Source organism: Dendropsophus ebraccatus, chromosome 14 (genome assembly GCF_027789765.1).
Source record: "Dendropsophus ebraccatus isolate aDenEbr1 chromosome 14, aDenEbr1.pat, whole genome shotgun sequence".
In the NCBI taxonomy this organism is placed as follows: domain Eukaryota; kingdom Metazoa; phylum Chordata; class Amphibia; order Anura; family Hylidae; genus Dendropsophus; species Dendropsophus ebraccatus.
The window spans coordinates 43,571,026-43,595,315 of NC_091467.1; the positions used below are offsets into that span (position 1 = coordinate 43,571,026).

Here is a 24,290-nt window from a genome sequence, read left to right on the forward strand (position 1 = left end):
GACAGTGGAATGGTGACAAATTGATTCTCTTATTTCCACACCTTTTGTACTATTTATTTGCATCTTGCCACAAAGCATGCATGTCAAAATCCGAATGAAACAGAGGTGGCAGCAGAGAGCACTGTGTCAGACTGGAAAGAATACAACCCTACACCACTTTCAGCAGCACTTATTGGAAGACTTGAGATTTTCAAAATGTAAAATGTAATTTACAGATCTGTATAACTTTTTGACACCAGTTGATTTAAAAAAACATTTTTTGTGTCCCTGGAGTACCCCTTTAACCTCTTATATTCCAGTTTTACAGTAACCATAACATCCATAGGAGCCCCAGCTACTTGAGAATACAGTTCCGAAGACTGAACAGCTCTTCCATGCTGGGGAACACCCAATGGGTGCAGAAGAGACAGTGAGATTGTAAAAATCAGTAGGGGTAAACCATAAACTTGGTTTTATCAGGCAATGATGGATCTTTCACACAACACTTCCCCATATTGGTAGTTACTTTGCGGTGTTGTGCTGCGAGATGACACATTCACCCGTCTCATTACACAAGACACATTCACATTGCTGCACATCTACAAATATTAGAGAATTACTCTTCACCTGACATGTTTGCAGCTACCCTCCTCTGTACATAAAATATTTATCAGTGGCTCTGCAGTGCAGGACCGCACAGCTGGCTCTGCTATTCCCCCAGCACAAGGCAGACAGGGAACACAGCTGCTAGTTACAAGCAGTTAGCATGATAATATGTCTCCGCTATTTGTGCTGCTCGGAATACACACATTTCTCTATAGCTCTTTATGGTTCTGTAGGGAGGTTCCTGAATGGCGTGTGCTCTTTACAACACTAGGAATCCTAATAATCACACAGGGTCAAAGACAAACACAGACGGGGGTCTGGTCAGTAACAGGCCCAGCCATCAATATGGTCTCATGTGCTCCCCGCAAACTGATAGTAGGGATTGAGTATGAAGACTCAGAGTGGTCTACCCATCACTCTTAGGCTATGTTCACATGCAGAAAAAGTGGCGGAATTCCTCCGCGGTGGTGAATGCCGCCAGCCTCCCTGTCATAATGGTAGTCTATGGGAGGCTCGAGCAGCTCCTCTCTCCGCGCTGAAGAATGAACATGTTCATTCCGCCACTTTTGCTACGTGTGAACGTATCCTTAAGGGGAATGTATCATCAGAAAATGATCTACTGTTTGAATCAGGTTTTTATATTACATATATTTTTAAAGAACTTTTGGTAATTGTTTTTTTTTTTTCAATTAGGCTTAATATTAAAGGGGTACTCCAGCAATTTACTAGGCTCAGCAGGCTGTCACTGCTGAGATGAGTCCATCTTGGAAGTGACAGAGGGAGCAATCAGCAGGGACCTGAAGAAATTGTGTGGTGAGATAAGAGTAAAAACATAGTAAAAGGCTGGAGTACGCCTTTAAAATGAGACTTCCTGTTCTGCTTGTGATGACAAGATGGAGGCTGCTGTAAAGAGATGGTGTAGAGAAGCAATGCTTCCAAATCAGGGAAGGGACCTGAGAACAGTTCCTGGGAGTCCCCCATTTGGGAATCACTCAGTTTTTAAGAGTGACACAATTAGGAGAAAGGATGATCAGATGGAGGATTGAAACTTCCAGTGCCTTGGCTAGGGAGACTGGTCACCGCAGAAGACTGGGTGGTCGAAAAATTACTTTGCCATCTGCCACGTCATCACCTGCTTATACTGCTGTGGATCCAATAGTGATTTACCACACATCCCTGCTAACTGGGAGAGGAGACCAGGGATCCTGGATAAGTGGTGTTCTCATTCTCCCTCAGCAGTAGCCTCTCTTCACCATGCCCATAGTCTCCGCCCGCACCATCATCACTATGCCCACAACCTCATCCTCTGCCGCTATTCTTGCCCATGTTGTATGTTATGACCAGACTGTGTAACTGTGTAATACTATAAGACCCAATTCAGCGTGGTACACACACACACACAACCCCTAGATGCTGGTTTTAGAAGAGAAATGCCTATTGGAATACATCACAATTCTGAGTAATATATATGTTGCAGTGAAATGATAGAATCTGGGATTTGATAAAATCCCGGGAAATTATGAAATGGCTGAGCCCTTCCATCATTTCCCTGAAGAAAGTCAGTGATTTGATCAAATCCCTAACCTCTTTCAGGGAAATGATAGAATGGAAATCTATTATTTCCGCTGTAACATACCTCCTGCTTCCCTGTCCGCCTCGTCCCGTCCGGTCCCCTGTGCTGTGTGCTGCTGCCTCCTGCTCCCCTGTCCGCCTCATTCCGTCTGGTCCCGTGTGCTGTTGCCTCCTGCTTCCCGCTCTGATCCCCTGTCCACCTCGTCCCGTGTGATGCTGCCTCCTGCTCCCCTGTCCGCTTTCGTGTGCTGTGTGATGCTGCCTCCTGCTCCCCTGTCCGCTTTCGTGTGCTGTGTGATGCTGCCTCCTGCTCCCCTGTCCGCTTTCGTGTGCTGTGTGATGCTGCCTCCTGCTCCCCTGTCCGCTTTCGTGTGCTGTGTGATGCTGCCTCCTGCTCCCCTGTCCGCTTTCGTGTGCTGTGTGATGCTACCAGCTGGGAGGAGAGAGCCTCCCCGACAGAGACCAACACTTCCCATCTGCCACTGCAGCCGGTCCAGTGTGCTGTGTGATGCTGCCTCCTGCTTCCCTGTCCTCCTCATCCCGTCCGTCCGGTCCTGTGTGCTGCTGCTTCCTGCTACCTGCTCTGCTCCTCTGTCCTCCTCCGGTCCCGTGTGCTGATGCCTCCTGCTCCCCTGTCTGCCTCATCCCGTCGGTCCGGTCCTGTGTGCTGCTGCTTCCTGCTACCCGCTCTGCTCCTCTGTCCTCCTCCGGTCCCGTGTGCTGATGCCTCCTGCTCCCCTGTCTGCCTCATCCCGTCCGGTCCCGTGTGCTGCTGCCTCCTGCACCCGTCCCATGTCATGCTGCCTCCGGTCCCGTGTGCTGATGCCTCCTGCTCCCCTGTCTGCCTCATCCCGTCCGGTCCTGTGTGCTGCTGCCTCCTGCACCCGTCCCATGTCATGCTGCCTCCGGTCCCGTGTGCTGTGTGATGCTGCCGGCTGGGAGGGAGGCCCAGCACTCCCCAACTGCCACTGCCTCCGGTCCCGTGTGCTGTTGCCTCCTGCTTCTGCTCCCCTGTCCGCCCCTGGTCCCGTCCGGTTGTTGTGTTACTTAATAAATATAGAGCCGGGCAACTCCTTACGCTCATTCCATTATTTCCCTGAAAGGGGTCAGTGATTTGATCAAATCACTGACTTTCTTCAGGAAAATTATGGAAGGGCTTGGCCATTTCATCATTTCCCGGGATTTGATCAAATCCCTGAGTTCTTTCATGTCACTGCAACATATATACCGCATACATGCTGGCTTTACAACGGAACAAGGGAACTGTCTTGTCAGAAATGTATATTATTAGCAGTATACCACTAATAGTATATTGTATCAGTATACTGTATGGAAGATGTTGTTTTTTTGGGTCTCAATGTCAGATTAGTAGTCATCAAAAGTAATTTTGGGTCTTTATGAGCTACTCTCCTGCCTATCTAGTACAACTAAGCCCTACACTAGCTCTTTGCCTATTAGCTAACTGAACGCAACTGAGCAGAGGTCACTATTAGGGTATGTTCACACTGAAGAATCAGCAAGGGATTTGAAGTGGAATCCGCTTGAAATTCTTTCCGTAAACTATTAACAGAGCAATGTCCCATTGTGTTCAATGGGATTTCTGCCCTTTTGTTCACAGCTGAACTTTCACACAGAATTTTCGGCTGCTGATTTTTTTCCGCCCAAAGAATTGACATGTCAATCCTTTGTAGGGATTCTGCTAGAGAAATTCTATAGAAGTCAATAGGGCTTAAATTCCACCAGAGCTGAATGGGTGAGTAAAACAATTCTTCGCCTATTCTGGATTTCAGGTTGTTATAGCCAACTGTCCTCCTTGTGGCAGTGAACAGGTTAATCTCATGCTACTTTTATACTGAGGTTAAAACAAATTAAAGAAATGCAATGATCAACTTAGAACAATGAACAGGACTGACCTCTCTGTAATAAACAAAATAAATATAAGCTCAATTCTCTCCCCCCCCCCCCCCTCCACCGCACATCATCTACTCCACAAAAGAATACCTAATTTCTCATGCAAACAAATGATCCCCAGCAGATTTGTCTTTTGAAGAGAATGCGTCAATGCGCTTTATTCGATTTACAACTGGAAATGACAAATCTCAGGTGTCGCCAATACGGAGGTAATTAGCAGAATAGGAAGCGTCTGCAATTTATATGCTGAAAATTTTACAGGGCAGCAGAGGAACGGGCACCTGGAATGGTACAATTGCATGGGGGGGGGGGGGGGTAAGAGTCTTCAGGCAGAAAGGGTTCTTTATATTCCTCTTATACGGGTTCTAGACACTCTGTTGTCTCTTATATCAATTTACATTCTGGCAGTCTCTGTAACATGGGCTGCTGGGACTAGAATCCCCAGCACAACCAAGTGATAATGGGCTGCCAAGTAGCAGACACATCTCAGAGTGAGTTACTCCTTGAATTTCCATTCCTGCCGGCACATGGGGCAATGCTGCTGCACTTGCTGGGAGTTCAGCCACTTCAGGATGCAATGCATATGGAAGCAGTGTGAACAGTGTCCCCACACCAAGGGGCAGTCATCTCCAGGGACCTTGCCTGTAGAGAGAAGAAAACACAAAGGAAATGATAGTTATAAGATAGGACCTGTGTACATTCATCTCATACGTGACACTCACAGGCAGATTAACAACTCCGTGATATACGATCTGTATATGACAGACTAAACCCTTAAAGGGGAAGTGCGGCGCTCAGAGATTATTCACAGAATAACACACATTACAAAGTTATACAACTTTGTAATGTATGTTATGTCTGTGAATCGTCCCCTTCCTGTGTCCCACCACCCCCACCCGTGTACCCGGAAGTGTTGGTGCATTATACATTACCTGATCCGTGTCGAGCCCGTCAGCCATCTTGTGCCAGACGTCATCTTCGGACGGACGGCCGAATCGCTGCTGCCGTCCCCCCTCCGCCGCGTCATAACTGTGCTCAGCCGCGATTGGCTGAGCACAGTTACGCTCAGCCAATCGCTGCTGAGTGGCTGATGACGCTGCAGAGGGCGGCCTGCATTCGGGACAGTCGGAGCTGTTCGCCGCCCGAAGAAGACGTCACTCGCTGAAGATCGGAGACTGGAACACAAGTCATGGGGGACATGTGGTCAGTGGTTTCTCCCCGCCATACCAGCCGTGTTTGAGAGATCATACTGTTAGATTCTTTGGCAGAGGAACTGTCTAATGTGACATTAGGACTGGGGATTAGCAGGAGAGCAGTAATAAAGAACTAGCGCACAGCTAAGGTGCCCTCTGATAATAAGGACCGCACCATAAACATTACTGTTACAGAATGAATACAACGGTGGTCAGACCCTGTCACGTTTACATGTTCCTGATACCAAGAAGTGTTTGCATGTAAATTACAAATCCCAGACCGACCCTAGTCCTGATGACCCAAACTGAATCACTTTGCATCTATGCAGTTGGGCAGTAACCGTCCTCTATAGGGATTTACACTATCACTGGGCAATATACGTTTCATGTATATGTCGGCAAACTACAGTCAAAATACAGACGTATACAAGCATAGACAGACGCGGGTCCAGACAGTGACTCCTCGCGGTCATTCCCTGGATCTATGTGTTTAGGTAACTGGACTTAAACGCATAGCACAAACATGTACAAAATTACCCTAACAGTCATTAGCCGATTACATTCAGGCCATTAAGGTCAACGGGGCCCATGCCTATCTGTGCTTATTGACAAGTCAAGGAGAACACAACCGTAGTGTAAACTTAATCTTACACTTGTACAGAGGAGGCCTCAGGCTTTTTACATGGCTCCCACTAAACATAACTGTCAGCCATTGCCTCCTATTGTATAAAATATACACCACACAGTATACATTAGATGCATCTATATACTATACATCCTGCCGCCCCCTTCCATCCAGCCAGGAGACTGCATGCTGCGGCTCAGCACAGCCCCGCCCCCCTTCATCCAGCCAGGAGACTGCATGCTGTGACTCAGCACAGCCCCGCCCCCTTTCATCCAGCCAGGAGACTGCATGCTGCGGCTCAGCACAGCCCCGCCCCCTTCCATCCAGCCAGGAGACTGCATGCTGTGACTCAGCACAGCCCCGCCCCCTTCCATCCAGTCAGGAGACTGCATGCTGCGGCTCAGAACAGCCCCGCCCCCTTCCATCCAGCTAGGAGATTGCATGCTGCGGCTCAGCACAGCCCCGCCCCCTTCCATCCAGCCAGGAGACTGCATGCTACGGCTCAGCACAGCCCCGCCCCCTTCCATTCAGCCAGGAGATTGCATGCTGCGGCTCAGCACAGCCCCGCCCCCTTCCATCCAGCCAGGAGACTGCATGCTGTGGCTCAGCACAGCCCCGCCCCCCTGACCCTTTCGCTCCCAGCATCATCTAGAGAGGACGGCTTCTGTTTCCCATAGCAACCAATCACAGCACAGCTTGCATTGTGTCCTCTGCTCATGTAAGATGAAAGCTGAGCCCTGATTGGTTGCTATGGGGAACCATTTTGGCCAGTTTCATATATTTGCCAGATGCTGAGCACGATGCCACCCTGTGAGGGGCAGCAGCCACATACTTACAGTCCGGGCAGCAGCCATTAAATGCCATACGACAGATGCCGCAGTTCTCGTCATTGGCCACCCACATCCATGAAGCGACGCCATTCCAGGCCTTAATGTGAACCTTCATGGCACCGCTATTATCTCTATAACGTCAGCTGATGCGGTACCGCGCCTTCTTTACATCATAGTTCACGCGTTATCTTCTACATCCGGAAGCGGCCGATCCATCAGCTATTCAGGTCTGCCACTCGCTTTCCTCGTCTTCGATTGGTTACGCCTGCAGGGGGCGTGGCTTCAGGCCATTTCATTCAAAGTCGGACGTGATTGACGTGAGCGCGATGGAGCGGGGAGACTGCAGTGTAGAAGGGATACGTGTAGTGTGATGTTACAGCGCCCTCTGCTGGCCATTGGGGGATGTACAGTGATCTCTAACCTGTTCAGCAGTGAGGCGCCCCATTGATGGCCCCTATCACAGAGGAGAGCTATATGATGACATAGAGCCATGCAGCAGCGCCTCCCCCTGATCTCAGAGCTGTATTGCAGGGCAGAAGGGGTTAATCTACTAGTCATACATACAGTATAGTAGAAGGTATTACACAATAAGAAGCAACAGAGGGTTGTGCCCCTTTATCTCTGGACAGAACCATTAAAGGTGTAGTTCACAATTTATTTATTTTTTTATTGCAAATCAACTGGGGCGAGAAAATCTAAATAATAAAAAAAAAAAATTAAAAATAAATCTCAAGTTTACCAGTACTTATCAGCTGCTGGATGTCCTGCAGGAAGTGGTGTTATTTCCAGTCTGGAGGGCAGGTTTTTTTATGGGGATTTGCTACTGCTCTGAACAGTTCCTATCACAGACAGAGGTGGCAGCAGAGACCACTGTGTCAGACTGGAGAGAATACAACACTTCCTGCATGACATACAGCGGCTGATAAGTACTGGAAGACTCAAGATTTTTTGAAATTGAAAAAAAAAAATGTGAACAACCCCTTTAACTCCTTCCTGCCTCTTCTCACCCAGCACAATACTCTTAATGCTTGTAGCCGCATCAGCTAATGTCCTGACAGGTCACACAGACAGGGAAAGCAGGGGATAGAAGTGCTCAGCCTCACCATCCTCCTGGCTCTACCTAGCGATCAGTGGGGGTTTGAACACCCAGACCTTGACCTTTTTTAAATTTTTTACTTGTCTGTGTGATATGTCAACAGCTTTTTAAAGTGATGTGGACACTTTATTAACCTGTTCTCGCTTTCCCACTGCCTGAACCAGGCGTCAGCAGGCAATCCTTGATGGCTTTTCCCCTATACCCTAAGGGTATGTGCGCACACAGAGTGTCTATGTGTTCATGCAATGATAGACGCCTTTACGGCAATTAGATGATTAATGACTGCAATGTAACGCGGTAATGCAATGTGAATGCAAGTGTGAACGCAGCCTAATAATACCAATCACTACAGGTTGGTGAGGTGGGGAGAAGGCGCCGGGGACTGCCCCAGTGATAGGTCGCTTTACAGACGAGGAAGTCACTTCCTGACCACAGTCAGATCACTCCTAATGACTGCTTTTTTTTATTTAGTTTTATTGAAAAAAATTTTTTACAGACAATACAGGCCATGAAAAAATGCCATGAAATAACAGGTAAAAAATATACAAAAAATTATCTTCACAGTGGAAATTGTAGATAGTAAACTTAAAAACATTTCTTGAAAGAGTCCACAGAGGAAGTGTGTCAGCACTGACACATGCAGCCATTTTCAATGACACACGGCCGCATGCCAAGATGGACGTTTTATTCTTGGTTCCTGCACGGCCAGGAGCAGTAGCTGAGGATAAAACATTTGCTGTAGTGTAGTAGCCACTCTGTGCCGGAGGTCTGTAGGCTACAACACCAGACCTCTGACACAGAGCTGCTACTACACTACAACAAATCTTTTATCCTCGGCTACTACTCCTGGCCGCACAGGAACCAAAGATGCCACGTCCAATCTAGGACTTCCGGTTAGGCCAGGGACCTTTGACTTCACTTCTGCCCGGCGTAGCAGTTGGGTACGCATCTCTGAGGGCCCTGTGATTGCCATTACCAGCAACCACATAATGGTCATAACCACGGCAACCATCATCCAATCTACATATTTTGAATAGAAGAATCGGACGGCACTCACCCATAAATGCAAGGTCTTTTTATTGTAGCGTACAATCACAGATCACAATGGGAGACACATAGCAAACAGAAGCATTCCACAGGCGACTGCCCGTTTCGCGCGTTCAGCGCATCTACTGGCCTGATCTACTAGCTAGATAGTTCTATCAGGCCAGTAGATGCGCTGTACGCGCGAAACTGGCCGTCGCCTGTGGAATGCTTCTGCTTGCTATGTGTCTCCCACTATGATCAGTGATTGTACGCTACAATAAAAATACCTTGCATTTATGGGTGAGTGCCGTCCGATTCTTCTATTCAAAATATGTGCTGATACCTATAACTTTTAAAAGACTGAGCACCCCCATGGTCAACCGAGGATTGTCCTATTTGAGTTGGCAGCTGTTCACACTCCATTCATTTGCCAGGCAGCATAATATATGCAAGCTTGTATACCATCATACACAACCATTCTAGTGTTACTTAAGACCTCTTTATCAGGGCACGGTGTGTATGGAATACTGTGGATCAACCATGGCAGGCACTATTACCCAGGCATTGAGTTGTGGTGTCTGACAACCTTGTTTCATTATGTTGAATATATGGCAGTGACTATTATGAGGGTTCTGTGACAGGCAACGTTGGGGTAATTGTGCACAGAATTGCTGAATGTTTCTGTCCAATATCTGCAGGGAATTTGCACTACAGAGTCTTAAGGATATAAGTCGGCAGTATGATTGGCTGTCGGATTTGCACCTTTCATTTAAAATTCCCAGCAAGATCCATCTGTAGGAATAGGGATGCTTGTAGAATATATTATTGATGTTGACTTCTCTATTGAAGTCAATGAGGTAAATCTGCAAACAATTTGCAACATTAATTGACTACGCTAAAGATTTAATATCTGCACAGCAGGTCAGTCTACAGGGGCAAAATGTCATCTACACGGCTGGTACTGTAATCCAGCTGCAGATTTCTATTACATATACATCCATATGGATACATTTGGATCATATCCACTCTTTACTCTTATAGGGGCACTACGACAATCACTTTTTAGGGGTACTGTGTTTGGCATTGCTATGGGGGTTTGGGGCTGGCAGCATTGGGTCATCTTAAAACCTTGTTTCTATTATGGGGCACTGTCACTGTTATGGGGGCGCTGTGATGGGCAGTTATGAGAGTTCTGTGACGTCTTAAGATGTTGCCATGCAATGCTCAGAGTGCGGCCTGTACTTGTTCCTCTTTCCGACATTAAAGGAAGCACAGACACTACATTTAGGCTTCTGTCAGACACAAAGTTTTTTGGGGGTATGGAAATTGGCAAAAAATGCCCTGAATAAAACACCACTTGGGTCTAGTGTGTCATATTTCCCTTCTGACTTTCACTTAACATATGGCTGCAGTGTTTTTGAGCCAAAAAAATGCACAGCGCCAGTTTTTGGTGTTTTCATTGACAATTAAAAATTTTTTAAAAATAAATATAAACATTGTAAATTCTTCTTTTTTGCCTTTAAATCTGAAGTCTGGTATTCTGGCATTAGTTTCCAGAAAAAGAAAAAAGCGAAAGCAGAGAAATCTCAATAACTATATGAATATAATTAAAATACAAGTAGTAAAGTTTATTTTGACTTTATTCCCAGGGATTGGGCTCATAGACAGTGAAGCTTATCGAATTTTCCATCCAAGGCCATTATAGATATCAGTATACAGTGGTACCTTCGTTTAAGAGTAACTTGGTTTAAGAGCGTTTTGGTTTAAGAGCTCACAGTTTTTCAAAATTGTGACTTGGTTTAAGAGCATTGTTTTGGTTTAAGAGCTCCCTGTACTGGGTGGGAGGGCGAGTTGATGAGGGGCATATTCTGTATTGCAGGGTATACAGCCCTGTACTCTGACCCCTGAAGTCTCCCTCACCTTCTAAATCATAGCAGATATACTTCAGGCTGGGGCTTGCATCAGGGGACAGGACTGTGGAGGTAATCTCGCCATAGCTGTAACCCGTCTTCTCGGACAGAAAGTGCTGCTACGTTGTGCTCACATTTGCCCTGCTCATTCCTTCAGTCTCCCTGCAGTCTCTGTCAGTTCTAATGGGTCAATGCTGAACCCACCCCTTTCCCCATTGCTGTCATGTGACCACACAAACCTCTGACAGTAGCCCTGCTTCTCTATTCTAGGCTGTTGTACTACACTACTGCATTATAGGGATCTGCAGTTCCATCCTTTATCTACAAACTGCTGCTGTTTTTCAGGTTAATGCCCTTACTATACATTATACTCCACATGCTGATTACTATACTGTATAGTAACTCGTAATATCACATATACAGCTGTTTATAATTGTTTGTTTCATCTGTTCTACATGTTATTCAGAATATAAAATCATTATTTTTTTATATATATACTCATCTTTGTACAGTATATGACTTCTAGTAGGTATGTTTGTTCAGTAGATGAAGTATATGATATTAGTAAAGCACTGCATAGCTTCATTCCCCTATAAACCAATCTTCCATGTTCACATCCTGCCCTGGGGCACAATGGTAGTGACTAGTGACCTCGCCTATAGTTTTGTTGACACAATAATTGCCTATTGACATAAGACAATGACTATATAAAGTGTATGATATTAGATTAGTAAAGTTTAGCTGTAACTGTATTTCCCTATAGACCACTTTCCCATGTTCACACTCCTGCCCTCCTGGAGCATAATGGTAGTGAATAGTGAACTTGTCTATAGTTTTGTTGACACAATAATGAGGCCATTAGCATAACACAAGGGCTCTTAGTCTGGCTTCTAGCACTCAGCAGGGGGCACTTTTACATATACTGGACATTACCTTCCCCGCCCTTAACCAGCCGTCTATGTAGACGAATATGGGATTGGTGTGATTTCTGATCAACATAATGTACAGCCGTTGATATTAGATCAATAAGCTGTCTGATATGTTCCCATTAATATGGGGGATGTGGCTTGTTAAAGGGACATGCACTGCAAGATATATAAACTGATGGGAACCATTTTCTGACTATTTGCTGGTTATATACCATAAAGTAATGAAAAGAAATCTAACCCCCAATATGTTATAACTGGTTTCCATCGTTTGTAATTGGTCATTTAAGCAAATAGTGCAGGCCTCACATCTAGAAGCCTCAGTTATTAGGAAGGGCATGGCTCTATGACACCTGGTTCTGTAAGGCCTCATTCACATCAAGTTTGAGGTATATGTAAGCTTTTTGGCAATGAGTTGCTCATTGTGTTAAATAGACAGAACATAGCCTATAGGTGACTATATTTTGTCCACTAACTGAACATTGAAGGTCCATTTACAGGTATGGGATCTTTAGCAGATTTGATGCCGCACTTGTGTGTTCCATCATTTAGTTACATTGATATCGGCAGTAGATCCTGTACATGAGAATAAATCCTTAGGGGAACGTTTATTAAACTTTGGCAACCAAGGAACAAGACAGGTTATCAAGCTTGGGGCTATTTAGTTTAGAAAAAAAGACATCTTAAGGGGGATCTGATCACAATGTACAAATATATGAACAGACAGTACAGAAGTCTTTCTGGTGACCTTTTTACACCTAGGCCACAAAATAGGCTTCTGTTAGGTCCCAAAATGTCTAGACTTTTGTTCTTGTACCTAGCTATGTATTTGTGGTTTTCCACTGTTTTTGCACAGACGCCATCATTCATCATTAAGATTTTATATAGAAGGAAGCTAGTGATAAGAATAAACTAGAAGATGCTTGTACACACGTTCCTGTGCCTGCTTCTCCCTCATATCAACCCCTTTACCTGAAAGCCACCTCAATAGGGAAGAGCACAACCTAGCCTGGTAGTGATATTTCACTGATAGCTGTACGAGCCATCAGACTATGGGACTCTCTGCCACGTGATGTTGTGATGGCTGATTATATAAGTCCAAGAGAGGCCTGGATGCTTTTCTTAAAAATTATAATACAGAAATTCATGGGTTGTTTTTTGTTTTGCCTTCCTCTGGATCAACACAGTAGGGTTATAGGTTGAGCTTTTTTTCTACCTTATTAACTATGTAACCAGATTCCAACTTACACTTTTCTGAGAATCAGATTTATGGGATGGTGGTCCCCCACTTCCCCTGATACCTGTTGGGCCTTTATGACGTATCCTCTGGATATTCAGTAACTGCAGAGGATGGGAATACCACTTTTTTTTATTCCAATGCTTTGTTCTCTATTTTCTTTCTTTTTTCCCCTTTTCATATCTTTATTGTTCATAGTGTAAATTAAATGATGTGTATCTAAAGAACATAACATTTGCTATGAGTACTAAGATTTGATTTGCTAGAGAGACACTTGTGAGTCACTCTAGGAAAATTTTACAGACATTTCTATACTCTTTAATTAAAGGAAGCATCCACACATAAAGGATCTGCTGCAGATTGATTGATACATTTAGTTACATTGATTTCTTCAAATCTGCAGCAGATCGGGTATGAATGTTACTGTATCCTTAGGTCCAATTCACACATCATTAACCCTGAGAATGGAGGGGCTCCAACAGCACCGGTAGACCCAAGGCTTGAAAAAATTAGGGGATGCACATTGGGCAAACCACAATCCCAGGGACAAAGACTTCTACGCGAGTTGAGATGTTGTACTTTTACTTGGATGCTCCAATAAATTTGGAAGAATAATACCTGTGTGGATGCCGTTGGACTCCCTCTCTTGACACAACATCAGTAGCCCTGTATGTAATTGGGGACCCGAAGGATTGCGAATGTATTTCAGTAACTGTCCACATTTGTAGGGACCCACTGTCACATAGGTGACACAGATGCACAATGGCTTAATAATTTTTTTGTCAGAGATCATGTCCCCAAAACGGATCCGTAACACCTACAGATGTGTGTATGGGGCCATATGATCTGCATGTGTGAAATGATGTGAAAGGGGCCATAAGTCTGATTATTCATCTGGATATGTTTTAGGATGCAACTTGCACCACATGATAGAATAATATGCAAGTTTGGGTCTATTTTACAGTAAGAAACCAGATGCTTTCTGGATCAACAAAAAAAGTCTATTATTGCAAATCTAATTCCTAGGTCAAAAAGAGGGACATGTAAGGGGCAAAGAGGGAGAGAAGAACTTGGCTTAAAAGTAGGGACTGTCCCTCCAAAAGAGGGACAGTGGGGAGGTATGGGTAACCCCTATGCAACAATTCATCCTGCATTTCCTCATACAATGCTAATTCTCATTATTTTAAGTGCGAACGGAAATGTCTTCTCTGTTAAATGAGGAAAGTCGCTGAGCCAGCTTTTTTTTATAGCTCATGACATGGCGGCTGATTCCCAACCATCTCTCAGAATACTATATAGAACACTAGTAGAATATTTAGGCAAGTTATTACCCCCAAACCATTTGTCTATAAGATGGACACTACTCTCATCTGCAAGAAGTTATTCCACCTGGATGAGATAAAGAAGTGAAGGCAAACTCCGAGCCTCTCCGGGTAGTTTTGCTTACTCATATGAAGCTTTCCTTAAAGGGGTATTCCCATCTCATAAGAAATGATGGTGTTTGTGTCATCACATGGGACTCCAACTGATCCTAAGAATGAAGGGGCGCTCTAGGTGTTCCCCAGCAGTCCTAGAGATCGGACCTCACTGATCATCAGGTGTGCTATTCCCCATTCTCCTCCACAATTCCAGGAGCTGCTTTGGCTTTGTGCTCAGACTTTGTAGAGTCTGTGGGGGAGATTTATCTAACATGGAGTAAAGTTAAACAGGCTCAGTTGCTCCTAGCAACCAATCAGATTCCACTTTTGATTTTCCAAAGAGTCTGTGAGGAATGAAAAGTAGAATCTGATTTCACTTTACATAATAATAATAATATTTATTTGTTTAGCACCAACAGATTCCGCAGCGGTTTTTATTATTTTTTTTTATCTATCACAGTAAAGAGGTTACAATTACATATGATAAAATTAAATTAGAATAAAAATACATCACAAATATGAGACCTGCTCGCAAGAGCGTACAGACTACGAACTGGGGGGTGACACGAGGCACAAGTGCTTTATTTGCCCCTGGTCCGGCCATTGTACATAGAAGGAGCTGGATAAGACAGTTTTACACCAATGTCTTGTAACAGGTAAAACATATATGTTTGTGCATGGAGCCGTCCAAGATATAGTAAAAAGTAAGGAGACAACAGAGGGGGAAACAAGATTAGGGAATGTTATACGCAAGCCTGAAGAGATGGGTCATCAGGGCACGCTTGAAACTGTGGGTGTTAGAAATTAGTCAGAGGTCTTTGGGTAGGGGGGAGATTTATCAAACTGGTGTAAAGTAGAACTGGCTCAGTTGCCCCTAGCAACCAATCAGATTCCACTTTTAATTTTTCAAAAAATTTGTGAGAAAAGTGGAATCTGATTGGTTGCTAGGGGCAACTGAGCCAGTTTGATAAATCTCCCCCATAGGGATAAATCTCTGCCTGAGTGAATGTAATATTATTACTGTAGGCGCCTTTATTTTAACATATGTATTTCTATAGAACACGTTATACCCGGCACAATGGAAGCCGGTAGTTGCGCTGATAGGCGGTCACATGACCCGCAGCCTGTTGCTCATCCCTGCTCGGATTGGCTGGGCGTTTCCCAATAAGAACAGAGTTCCTTCTGACGTCAGGGCAGGAAGTGACGTCGCCAGTGGCGGGCTTGTGAGGGGTGGAGCTATATAAGCGCGGCTCAGCACGGCAGTTGTATTGTTAGAGCGGAAACCGCACCCGGGCACGTGATCCCATAACACCGGACGACCGCCGCCGTTACCAACATGGGGGACAAGATGGACATGTCCCTGGACGATATTATCAAGATGAACCGCAGCCAGAGGCCGACGAGAGGCCGGGGAGGCCGAGGCGCCCGCGGTGGCGTGTCCCGTGGTGGAGCAGTAGGCCGCATTGGAGGAGCAGGAGGTGGCGGTCGGGGAGGTGGAGGGCCAATGCGGTCAAGGCCGATGCTAAGCCGAGGCGGCAGGAACCGACCCGCACCTTACAGCAGGGTATGAGAGGCGGGTACGGGGGGCCGGCAGGGAGGGCCTGCGGCCTAGCACGGGAGCCGCCTGGAGCGCCCAGGAGACCAGTGAGACCCGGACCGAGGAGGGGGTGCCCAGCCTGAGCAGGTGTGAGCAGCGGGGGACCTGGGGCCTAGGGCGCCCCGCATACTCGCCGGCTCCGGGGGCGGCTTTCTCTGGCGCCTGATGCTTGGGGCAGTGTACCGGGCCCGGACCCCGCTCATCCCGTCTATTGTCTCTTACAGCCCAAGCAGCTCCCGGACAAGTGGCAGCACGATCTGTTCGACAGCGGCTTCGGGGCCGGAGCGGGAGTGGAGACCGGCGGCAAGCTGCTCGTGTCCAACCTGGACTTCGGGGTCTCTGATGCGGACATCCAGGTATGTGATACCGCCCGCTGCCTGCAGGGGCGCTGTAGTGTAATGGCAGCTCTGTGTCCTATGTAACTCTATGGAGGTGCAGGGGGCGCTGTAGTGTAATGGCAGCTCTGTGTCCTATGTAACTCTATGGAGGTGCAGGGGGTGCTGTAGTGTAATGGCAGCTCTGTGTCCTATATAACTATGGAGGTGCAGGGGGTGCTGTAGTGTAATGGCAGCTCTGTGTCCTATGTAACTCTATAGAGGTGCAGGGGGTGCTGTAGTGTAATGGCAGCTCTGTGTCCTATATAACTATGGAGGTGCAGGGGGTGCTGTAGTGTAATGGCAGCTCTGTGTCCTATGTAACTCTATAGAGGTGCAGGGGGTGCTGTAGTGTAATGGCAGCTCTGTGTCCTATGTAACTCTATGGGGGTGCTGTAGTGTAATGGCAGCTCTGTGTCCTATGTAACTCTATGGAGGTGCAGGGGGTGCTGTAGTGTAATGGCAGCTCTGTGTCCTATGTAACTCTATGGAGGTGCAGGGGGTGCTGTAGTGTAATGGCAGCTGTGTCCTATAACTCTATGGGGGTGCTGTAGTGTAATGGCAGCTCTGTGTCCTATATAACTATGGAGGTGCAGGGGGTGCTTAAGTGTAATGGCAGCTCTGTGTCCTATGTAACTCTATGGAGGTGCAGGGGGTGCTGTAGTGTAATGGCAGCTCTGTGTCCTATGTAACTCTATGGAGGTGCAGGGGCGCTGTAGTGTAATGGCAGCTCTGTGTCCTATATAACTATGGAGGTGCAGGGGGTGCTGTAGTGTAATGGCAGCTCTGTGTCCTATGTAACTCTATGGAGGTGCAGGGGGTGCTGTAGTGTAATGGCAGCTCTGTGTCCTATGTAACTCTATGGAGGTGCAGGGGGCTCTGTGTGCTGTAGTGTAATGGCAGTTCTGTATCCTATGTAACTCTATGGGGGCGCTGTAGTGTAATGGCAGCTCTGTCCTATGTAACTCTATGGAGGTGCAGGGGGCTCTGTGTGCTGTAGTGTAATGGCAGCTCTGTATCCTATGTAACTCTATGGGGGTGCTGTAGTGTAATGGCAGCTCTGTTCTATAACTATGAAGGTGCAGGGGGTGCTGTAGTGTAATGGCAGCTCTGTGTCCTATTTAACTATGGGGGTGTTGTACTGTAAAGGCAGCTCTTTCCTATAACTCTATGGAGGTGCAGGGGGTGCTGTAGTGTAATGGCAGCTCTGTCCTATAACTATGGGGGTGCTGTAGTGTAATGGCAGCTCTGTCCTATAACTATGGGGGTGCTGTAGTGTAATGGCAGCTCTGTGTCCTATTTAACTATGGGGGCGCTGTACTGTAAAGGCAGCTCTGTCCTATAACTCTATGGAGGTGCAGGGGGGTGATGTGTGCTGTAGTGTAATGGCAGCTGTGTCCTATTTAACTATGGGGGTGCTGTAGTGTAAAGGCAGCTCTGTCCTAGAACTCTATGGAGGTGCAGGGGAGCTGTCTCATAACATAGATGAATGGGGGTCTGATTCAGCCCCAAACCCTTTATAGACTTACACTTTGAGAAGTTCTTACTGTACAGTCCTTTCACTAACAGGGACACTCTTACAGTAGTTACACACCCTCACAGCTGCGCTTCTGTTGTAACCCACATGTCTCAAACTGTGGCTCCCATCCCCCACCTGTTGTAGAACTGCTATTCCCATACTGCCTGGGCAGCTCTGGATATCCAGACATACTGGGAATCAATAGTTCTGTGACTGCTGGGGGGGGGGGGGGGACATGTTTGACCCCTGTTGTAAGCTGATCGCAGGGGATGTGGGGGTCTGCTCTCCACCACCCACATACTGCCTGTGCTTGTGTCACTGTTAATAAGACTGCCATGCGATTCTTGTATAGAAAAGTAGCTAGTCACTTTGGGTTATTAAGCTGACGCTGTCTCGGCCTCTGTTGCAGAGTCCACTTTGAATTGCATGACATGCATGCAGCTGCTTGTGTGCTGTAACATGACCTGCTCAAGCAGGACACCCCCCCCCCCCCCCCCATAAGTCAGTGGGGTCTGGTACGTTGGGTTTTATTGTTGGGGTAAATGGCAGCTGTGATAGTCTGATGCACTAAACCTAGCCTTACATGTAATCTGAATGTATGATGGGGCTGCCTGCTTGTAAGTTCAGTGTCTGTGTATACCCAGATTCTCTTAGCTACTTTAGGGGGTTATTCAGGCATGGATAGATTAGCCATATGTAGTTGGGTTTGGGTTTAAGTCAAAAGTTTGGCTTCCTATTTTTATACTGAGATGTCATTGTCTCCCCTGCACACACTATACTTTGGTGACTTAAAGCATAAGTGGTCCTTGGTATTCTGACATTGATTCCCAGGCCTATGATGATCCTATGCTATATTATTCTTGGGTTTCCTGTATCTGGTTGATAACCTCAATGTTTCCTTTTGCAGGAGTTATTTGCAGAGTTTGGCACCCTGAAGAAGGCAGCAGTACATTATGACAGATCGGGCAGAAGTTTAGGGACAGCAGATGTGCACTTTGAAAGAAAAGCAGATGCACTGAAAGCCATGAAACAGTACAATGGCGTACCGCTAGATGGTAAGACCCAGCGCTTCTCCCCATAGCTTCTCTGTTAACCTTGATGAGCAGTCCACTGATCTTTTTGTCATGTAGGTCGTCCCATGAACATACAGTTGGTCACATCACAGATCGAAGCACAAAGACGACCTGTACAGAGGTGAGTAGGACACCTGTGTGTGTGTGTGTGTGGTGGGGGTATTGCCATTGAGGGCAGTGGTGGACAGCACTTAATATGTATTTTCTCTTTTGTAGTCCTCCTAGGGGTGGTATGACACGGCCACGAGGGGGACCCATAGGGTTTGGTGCTGGGGGAGGAAACAGAAGAGGTGGCAGAGGAGGAAATCGGGGCCGAGGACGGGGAGCTGGGAGAAACACAAAGCAACAGTTATCAGCAGAAGAGCTGGATGCACAGCTGGACGCCTACAATGCACGGGTGAGTAATGGTGTCAAGCTGTATAATCGCCATAGAATTGTTATAACCATGTACTTATAGCTACTGTCAGTATGACAACTTTGTTAGGTTGGGCTTGGCATGTTCCGTTTGCTTTATTATCCCAGAGGAAAACTCCTCCTCATGCCCCCGTTTCAGAGGTGGAGTGCTCTGAAAGCTAGCTGCTTAAACAGGGGAAACTTATTATACTGCAGATGTAGTGGTTACTACTACTAAAGACTATAGAACAGGTTGTAATTACTATAGAAATCCTGATCTTCTTGTTACTTAGACTTCTAAGACTTAAGTTTTTATATAGTGCTTGGTGAACTGCTTACCTACCCAGTCCCCAGCATGTCCCATTGTAGCTTTTGGTTTACCACTGCTAGTCACATAATCTTGCAGTCCTAGCATTAAAAAAAATAAAATCAAAGGCCTGGAATATCCCTCGATATCACTTGAAGTTTGTCATACTGGGGTTTCTTTTGTATAAAGTCCCAGGTACCCTTCCCCCTTGGCAGCATGTGTTGTGTTGCTGCAGCTGTTGCATGTAAATTTTAGGCAGCTGATGCTGTGCCAGCTGTTCAGCCTTGTTAATCCTGTCCTCTCTTCTCCACAGATGGACACCAGCTAATCCTCCCCTTCATGTTCCCGTACTGCAGTCCTGACTGTGGAAGTTTCTACATACCTTAATTTTTTTTTTCCCTCTCCCCATGGTCTGCTTTTATTCCTGATTTTAGTTTTTAAACTCCTGTATTTTTTTTTTTTTTTATTGGGCAGACTTTTTTGTAAATTTATTATTGAATTTCTGGGACAAGTTTTATTGGTTATCCATTAGCAGGTGATCTTTAACTTCTAATAAAAAAAAAAAAAAAATACAAGTGTTTGGTATGTTCCTGTTCTTGGTTGGACGCTGCTAATGCTGTGCCCTAGAGGCTGGATATTTGGGGATGCAACACTGTTTCTGTAATATGCTCTTTTTATGACAGTAACTCTGCCAAGGAGCACACAGAGTATTGTAACTATTAAATCTGTTTGGTCCTGAGCCACTGGGTTTGTCTTTCATTTGTCTGAGACTTGGGACAAGAGTAGTCCTATAGAGGAAAACATGTCTGCTTTACTCTAATAGTGCGTTTACACCTATAAAGGCCGAAGGATCACATATCCTCTCCATATCCCTAATAATGGGTACGCTTTAAAAAGTAGATTTTAATGCATCTGTAGCATTTACATAAAGTGTGGTTTTTTTTTTTTCCACACCCTATACCCATGGCAGTACCAATAAGCCTTTGTCACTGGCCAGAAATGGGGACTCTGTTAAGTGGTAGCTAGAGATGAGTGAATATACAGTAAGCTTCGTCCCTGGTAGCTAGAGATGAGTGAATATACAGTAAGCTTCGTCCCTATCTGTATTCCATTCATTGGGCTGCGGCGTTTGTGCTCCGCATCACTCCTTCCCAGGTGCTTGGGGGGGGGGGGGGGGGGGGGGAGTGATGGATTCCGTCCTGGGAAACTGGGAGAAGATTCCCAGGATGGGATCAATCTGTTCCCAGCACCTGGGAAGCAGCGGAGCACACTTCAAAGCGCCGCAGCCCGATAAGTGGAATACAGGTAGGGACAAAGCACTTCGTCCTTACTGTATATTCGCTCATCTCTAGTGGCTACCACTTAAAAGATATTAGAGTCCCTAAGTGGTAGCCACTAGAGATGAGCGAATATACAGCTCATCAGACTACGGCACTTTGAAGCGTGTTTGGCTCCTTCCGATGGGAAAAGAGAGATCTCATCCTGGGAATCTTCTCCCAGTTTCCCAGGACGGGATCCATCTTTTTTCCAGCACCTGGGAAGGAGCGATGCGGAGCACACTTAGTCCTTACTGTAGATTCGCTCATCTCTAGTAGCCACCTTCCTGACTAGTTCCTGGTTTCTGTCCAGGGGACAAGAATGTAGGTGGTTTCATGTACACCATTCATGTACACCAGCAAAATACCATTAATTGCAGACTGTTATGGTATGTTTACACAGTGACAATTCGCCTAATCTAACGATTAACAACTTTAAAATAATGTGTTATAATCAGCATTTATATAGAACGATTCAATATTTTAGCGATAATCGGCTCATGTAAACACAGCGAGCTATCAAGGGATGAGTGATAAATCGTTCGTTTTGATCTTTTAACAAGTGCTCAAATCGTTGTTGGTCGTTCACTGAAAATTAGCAGATCGCTTAGTGTAAACTCTTTCACCGATTCACCCAATGTGTGAGATCTTAAAATGATCGCAATAATTTTTCTAAACAATGTATCATTACATCTAATTGTAATACATATAATTCCACATGTGTTATTTCAGTTTTGATGCCTTTAGTGTGAATCTACACTTTTCATAGTCATGGAAATACAGAAATGTCTTTGAATGAGAAGGTGTGTCCAAACTTGGTCTGTACTGTGTGTGTGTGTGTGTGTATATATATATATATATATATATATATATATATATATACATACACACACTCACTCACTGGCCAATTTATTAGGTACACCATGCTAGTAACGGGTTGGACCCCCTTTTGCCTTCAGAACTGCCTCAATTCTTCGTGGCATAGATACAACAAGGTGCTGGAAGCATTCCTCAGAGATTTTGGTCCATATTGACATGATGGCATCACACAGTTGCTGCAGATTTGTCGGCTGCACATCCATGATGCGAATCTCCCGTTCCACCACATCCCAAAGATGCTCTATTGGATTGAGATCTGGTGACTGTGGAGGCCATTTGAGTACAGTGAACTCACTGTCATGTTCAAGCAGAAATCGAGACTCATCAGACCAGGCAACGTTTTTCCAATCTTCTACTGTCCAATTTCGATGAGCTTGTGCAAATTGTAGCCTCAGTTTCCTGTTCTTAGCTGAGCGGAGTGGCACCCGGTGTGGTCTTCTGCTGCTGTAGCCCATCTGCCTCAAAGTTTGACTTACTGTGGGTTCAGAGATGCTCTTCTGCCTACCTTGGTTGTAACAGTTGGCTATTTGAGTCACTGTTGCCTTTCTATCAGCTTGAACCAGTCTGCCCATTCTCCTCTGGCATCAACAAGGCATTTCCGCCCACAGAACTGCCGCTCACTGGATGTTTTTTCTTTTTCGGACCATTCTCTGTAAACCCTAGAGATGGTTGTGCGTGAAAATCCCAGTAGATCAGCAGTTTCTGAAATACTCAGACCAGCCCTTCTGGCACCAACAACCCTGCCACGTTCAAAGGCACTCCAATCACCTTTCTTTCCCATACTGATGCTCGGTTTGAACTGCAGGAGATTGTCTTGACCATGTCTACATGCCTAAATGCACTGAGTTGCCGCCATGTGATTGGCTGATTAGAAATTTAGTGGTAATGTGCAGTTGGACAGGTGTACCTAATAAAGTGGCCGGTGAGTGTATATAGCGTTTGCTGCACAATTGAGTGTAATAGACTCCGTAAGTACCAATCTATCTTTCAGATCGGTGGCTGCTTATCAGGAACATTGGGCCTCCTAATGACCTTTGGTCCTTCTCTCTACCACCTGGTAGATGCTGTTCTCTCCCTGACTCCTGCAAGTTGGTCTCAGATGCCGTAAGTGACATTGAATAGCGGTGGGTGGTTGCTGACCCCTGCATGAAGTAGAGAGGACACAGCCAGGATACTACACCTTGGCAATGTGCTCAGAGTTTCTACTGTTTCTACTCTTGGTGGATTTTCAGCAGTTTGAAGGAGGCATAGGAAAGCATTTGAACATTTTGGAACAGAGTCGTATCAATACGAGGGCTCAGTCCTGGCTGAGGAGGTGGATAATAAAGCCACTCACAAATTTGAAAACCGGCAATGTGACATTTGTACAAAGGTGTTGCCAGTGTGTCACAAAAAGCCCTTGTCTCAGAGATGCATTGATTCTGGGGTGACAGATAAGTCTCCTTCCTTGGTTCAGATCCTCCAGGAGTTGGTCAGAAATGAGGTTCAGTGTTCTTTAGAGGAGTTTTAAAGAAATCCTTGCCTGGTGGTGCCAGTTTTAAAGGCAGCAGATCCAGCAGACCTAACACAGTGGAAGCTTGAGAACATCGGTCACAGGAGGAAGGCGAAATTCTTGTAGCTCAGGTTTATGCCCTGATGAAGAGCCCTCAGGTAGGCCTTGTTTTCACTTAAAAGACATTGAAGCGTTATTGAAGGCTGTTAGAATCACAATGAATGTGGAGGATAACAGGGAGCCCAGAGCAGTGCATTGCCAGATGTTTGAGGGCCTCTAGCTTAGGTGCTTGTCAGTGTTCCCTATTCATGAGACCATTAATGCACTGACTATTAAAGGGGTTATCCAGCGCTACAAAAACATGGCCACTTTCCCCCTACTGTTGTCTCCAGTTTGGGCAGGGTTTTGAAACTCCGTTCCATTGAAGTAAATGGAGCTTAATTGCAAACTGCACCTGAACTGGAAACAACAGTAGGGGGAAAAGTGGCCATGTTTTTGTAGCGCTGGATAACCCCTTTAAAGAGTGAGTGAGGCCTGAAGTTTCCCTCTAGATCTCTTATGGTGGTTTTACACAGAGCGATAATTCGCCCCAATCGCACGATTAACGATTTTAAATGAACAATTTTTTTTTTTATAACGATCGGCGTTTAGACGGAACCATACATCGTACGGAATATTCGTTTTGCGATCGATTAAGCCTATCTCACACATAGGGGAAATCGTTGAAAGACTGTTTACACTGAACGATCTGCAAATTTTTTGCGAACGATCAACGACAATTTGAGAACTTGTTGAAAGATCAAAATGAACGATTTCTTGCTCGTCGCTTGATCGTTCGCTGCGTTTACACATACAATTATCGTTCGAATTCGACCATTATCGTGCAAATTCGAACGATACATCGTTCCGTGTAAAACCACCATTAGACTATTTAGTGAGACAGTCACTTCAGACTGAGACACATCTCCCAAATTAGATTCCCCAAGTCGTTGAAGTTGTTAAAAAAGGGGC

General features: G+C 45.7%; 2 protein-coding genes across 2 annotated transcripts; one reads left to right on the forward strand and one right to left on the reverse strand.

Annotated features, from left to right (window-relative positions):
* Positions 1–4,468: 4,468 nt before the first annotated feature.
* On the reverse strand, positions 4,469–7,015 carry ANAPC11 (anaphase promoting complex subunit 11). Its single transcript, XM_069952310.1, has 2 exons — positions 6,723–7,015; positions 4,469–4,710 (listed from the first exon to the last, which is right to left on the reverse strand). Exons 1-2 carry the CDS (start codon positions 6,829–6,831, stop codon positions 4,565–4,567), a joined length of 255 nt encoding a protein of 84 aa, XP_069808411.1. The 5' UTR covers positions 6,832–7,015; the 3' UTR covers positions 4,469–4,564.
* An 8,514-nt stretch (positions 7,016–15,529) lies between these two features.
* On the forward strand, positions 15,530–20,331 carry ALYREF (Aly/REF export factor). Its single transcript, XM_069951938.1, has 6 exons — positions 15,530–15,893; positions 16,151–16,282; positions 18,727–18,874; positions 18,950–19,013; positions 19,109–19,289; positions 19,906–20,331. The coding sequence occupies exons 1-6, from the start codon at positions 15,666–15,668 to the stop codon at positions 19,918–19,920; spliced, it is 768 nt and encodes a 255-aa protein (XP_069808039.1). The 5' UTR covers positions 15,530–15,665; the 3' UTR covers positions 19,921–20,331.
* The last annotated feature ends 3,959 nt before the right edge of the window (positions 20,332–24,290 follow it).

Excerpts from the sequence above, each read along its gene's own strand:
- ANAPC11 (XM_069952310.1), bottom strand. The coding sequence starts at position 6,831 with ATGAAGGTTCACATTAAGGCCTGGAATGGCGTCGCTTCATGGATGTGG. Across the intron at positions 4,711-6,722 it reads TAATGGCTGCTGCCCGGACT|GCAAGGTCCCTGGAGATGAC; the intron begins GTAAGTATGTGG and ends TTCTCTCTACAG.
- ALYREF (XM_069951938.1), top strand. The coding sequence starts at position 15,666 with ATGGGGGACAAGATGGACATGTCCCTGGACGATATTATCAAGATGAAC. Across the intron at positions 15,894-16,150 it reads GACCCGCACCTTACAGCAGG|CCCAAGCAGCTCCCGGACAA; the intron begins GTATGAGAGGCG and ends TGTCTCTTACAG. Across the intron at positions 16,283-18,726 it reads TCTCTGATGCGGACATCCAG|GAGTTATTTGCAGAGTTTGG; the intron begins GTATGTGATACC and ends TTCCTTTTGCAG.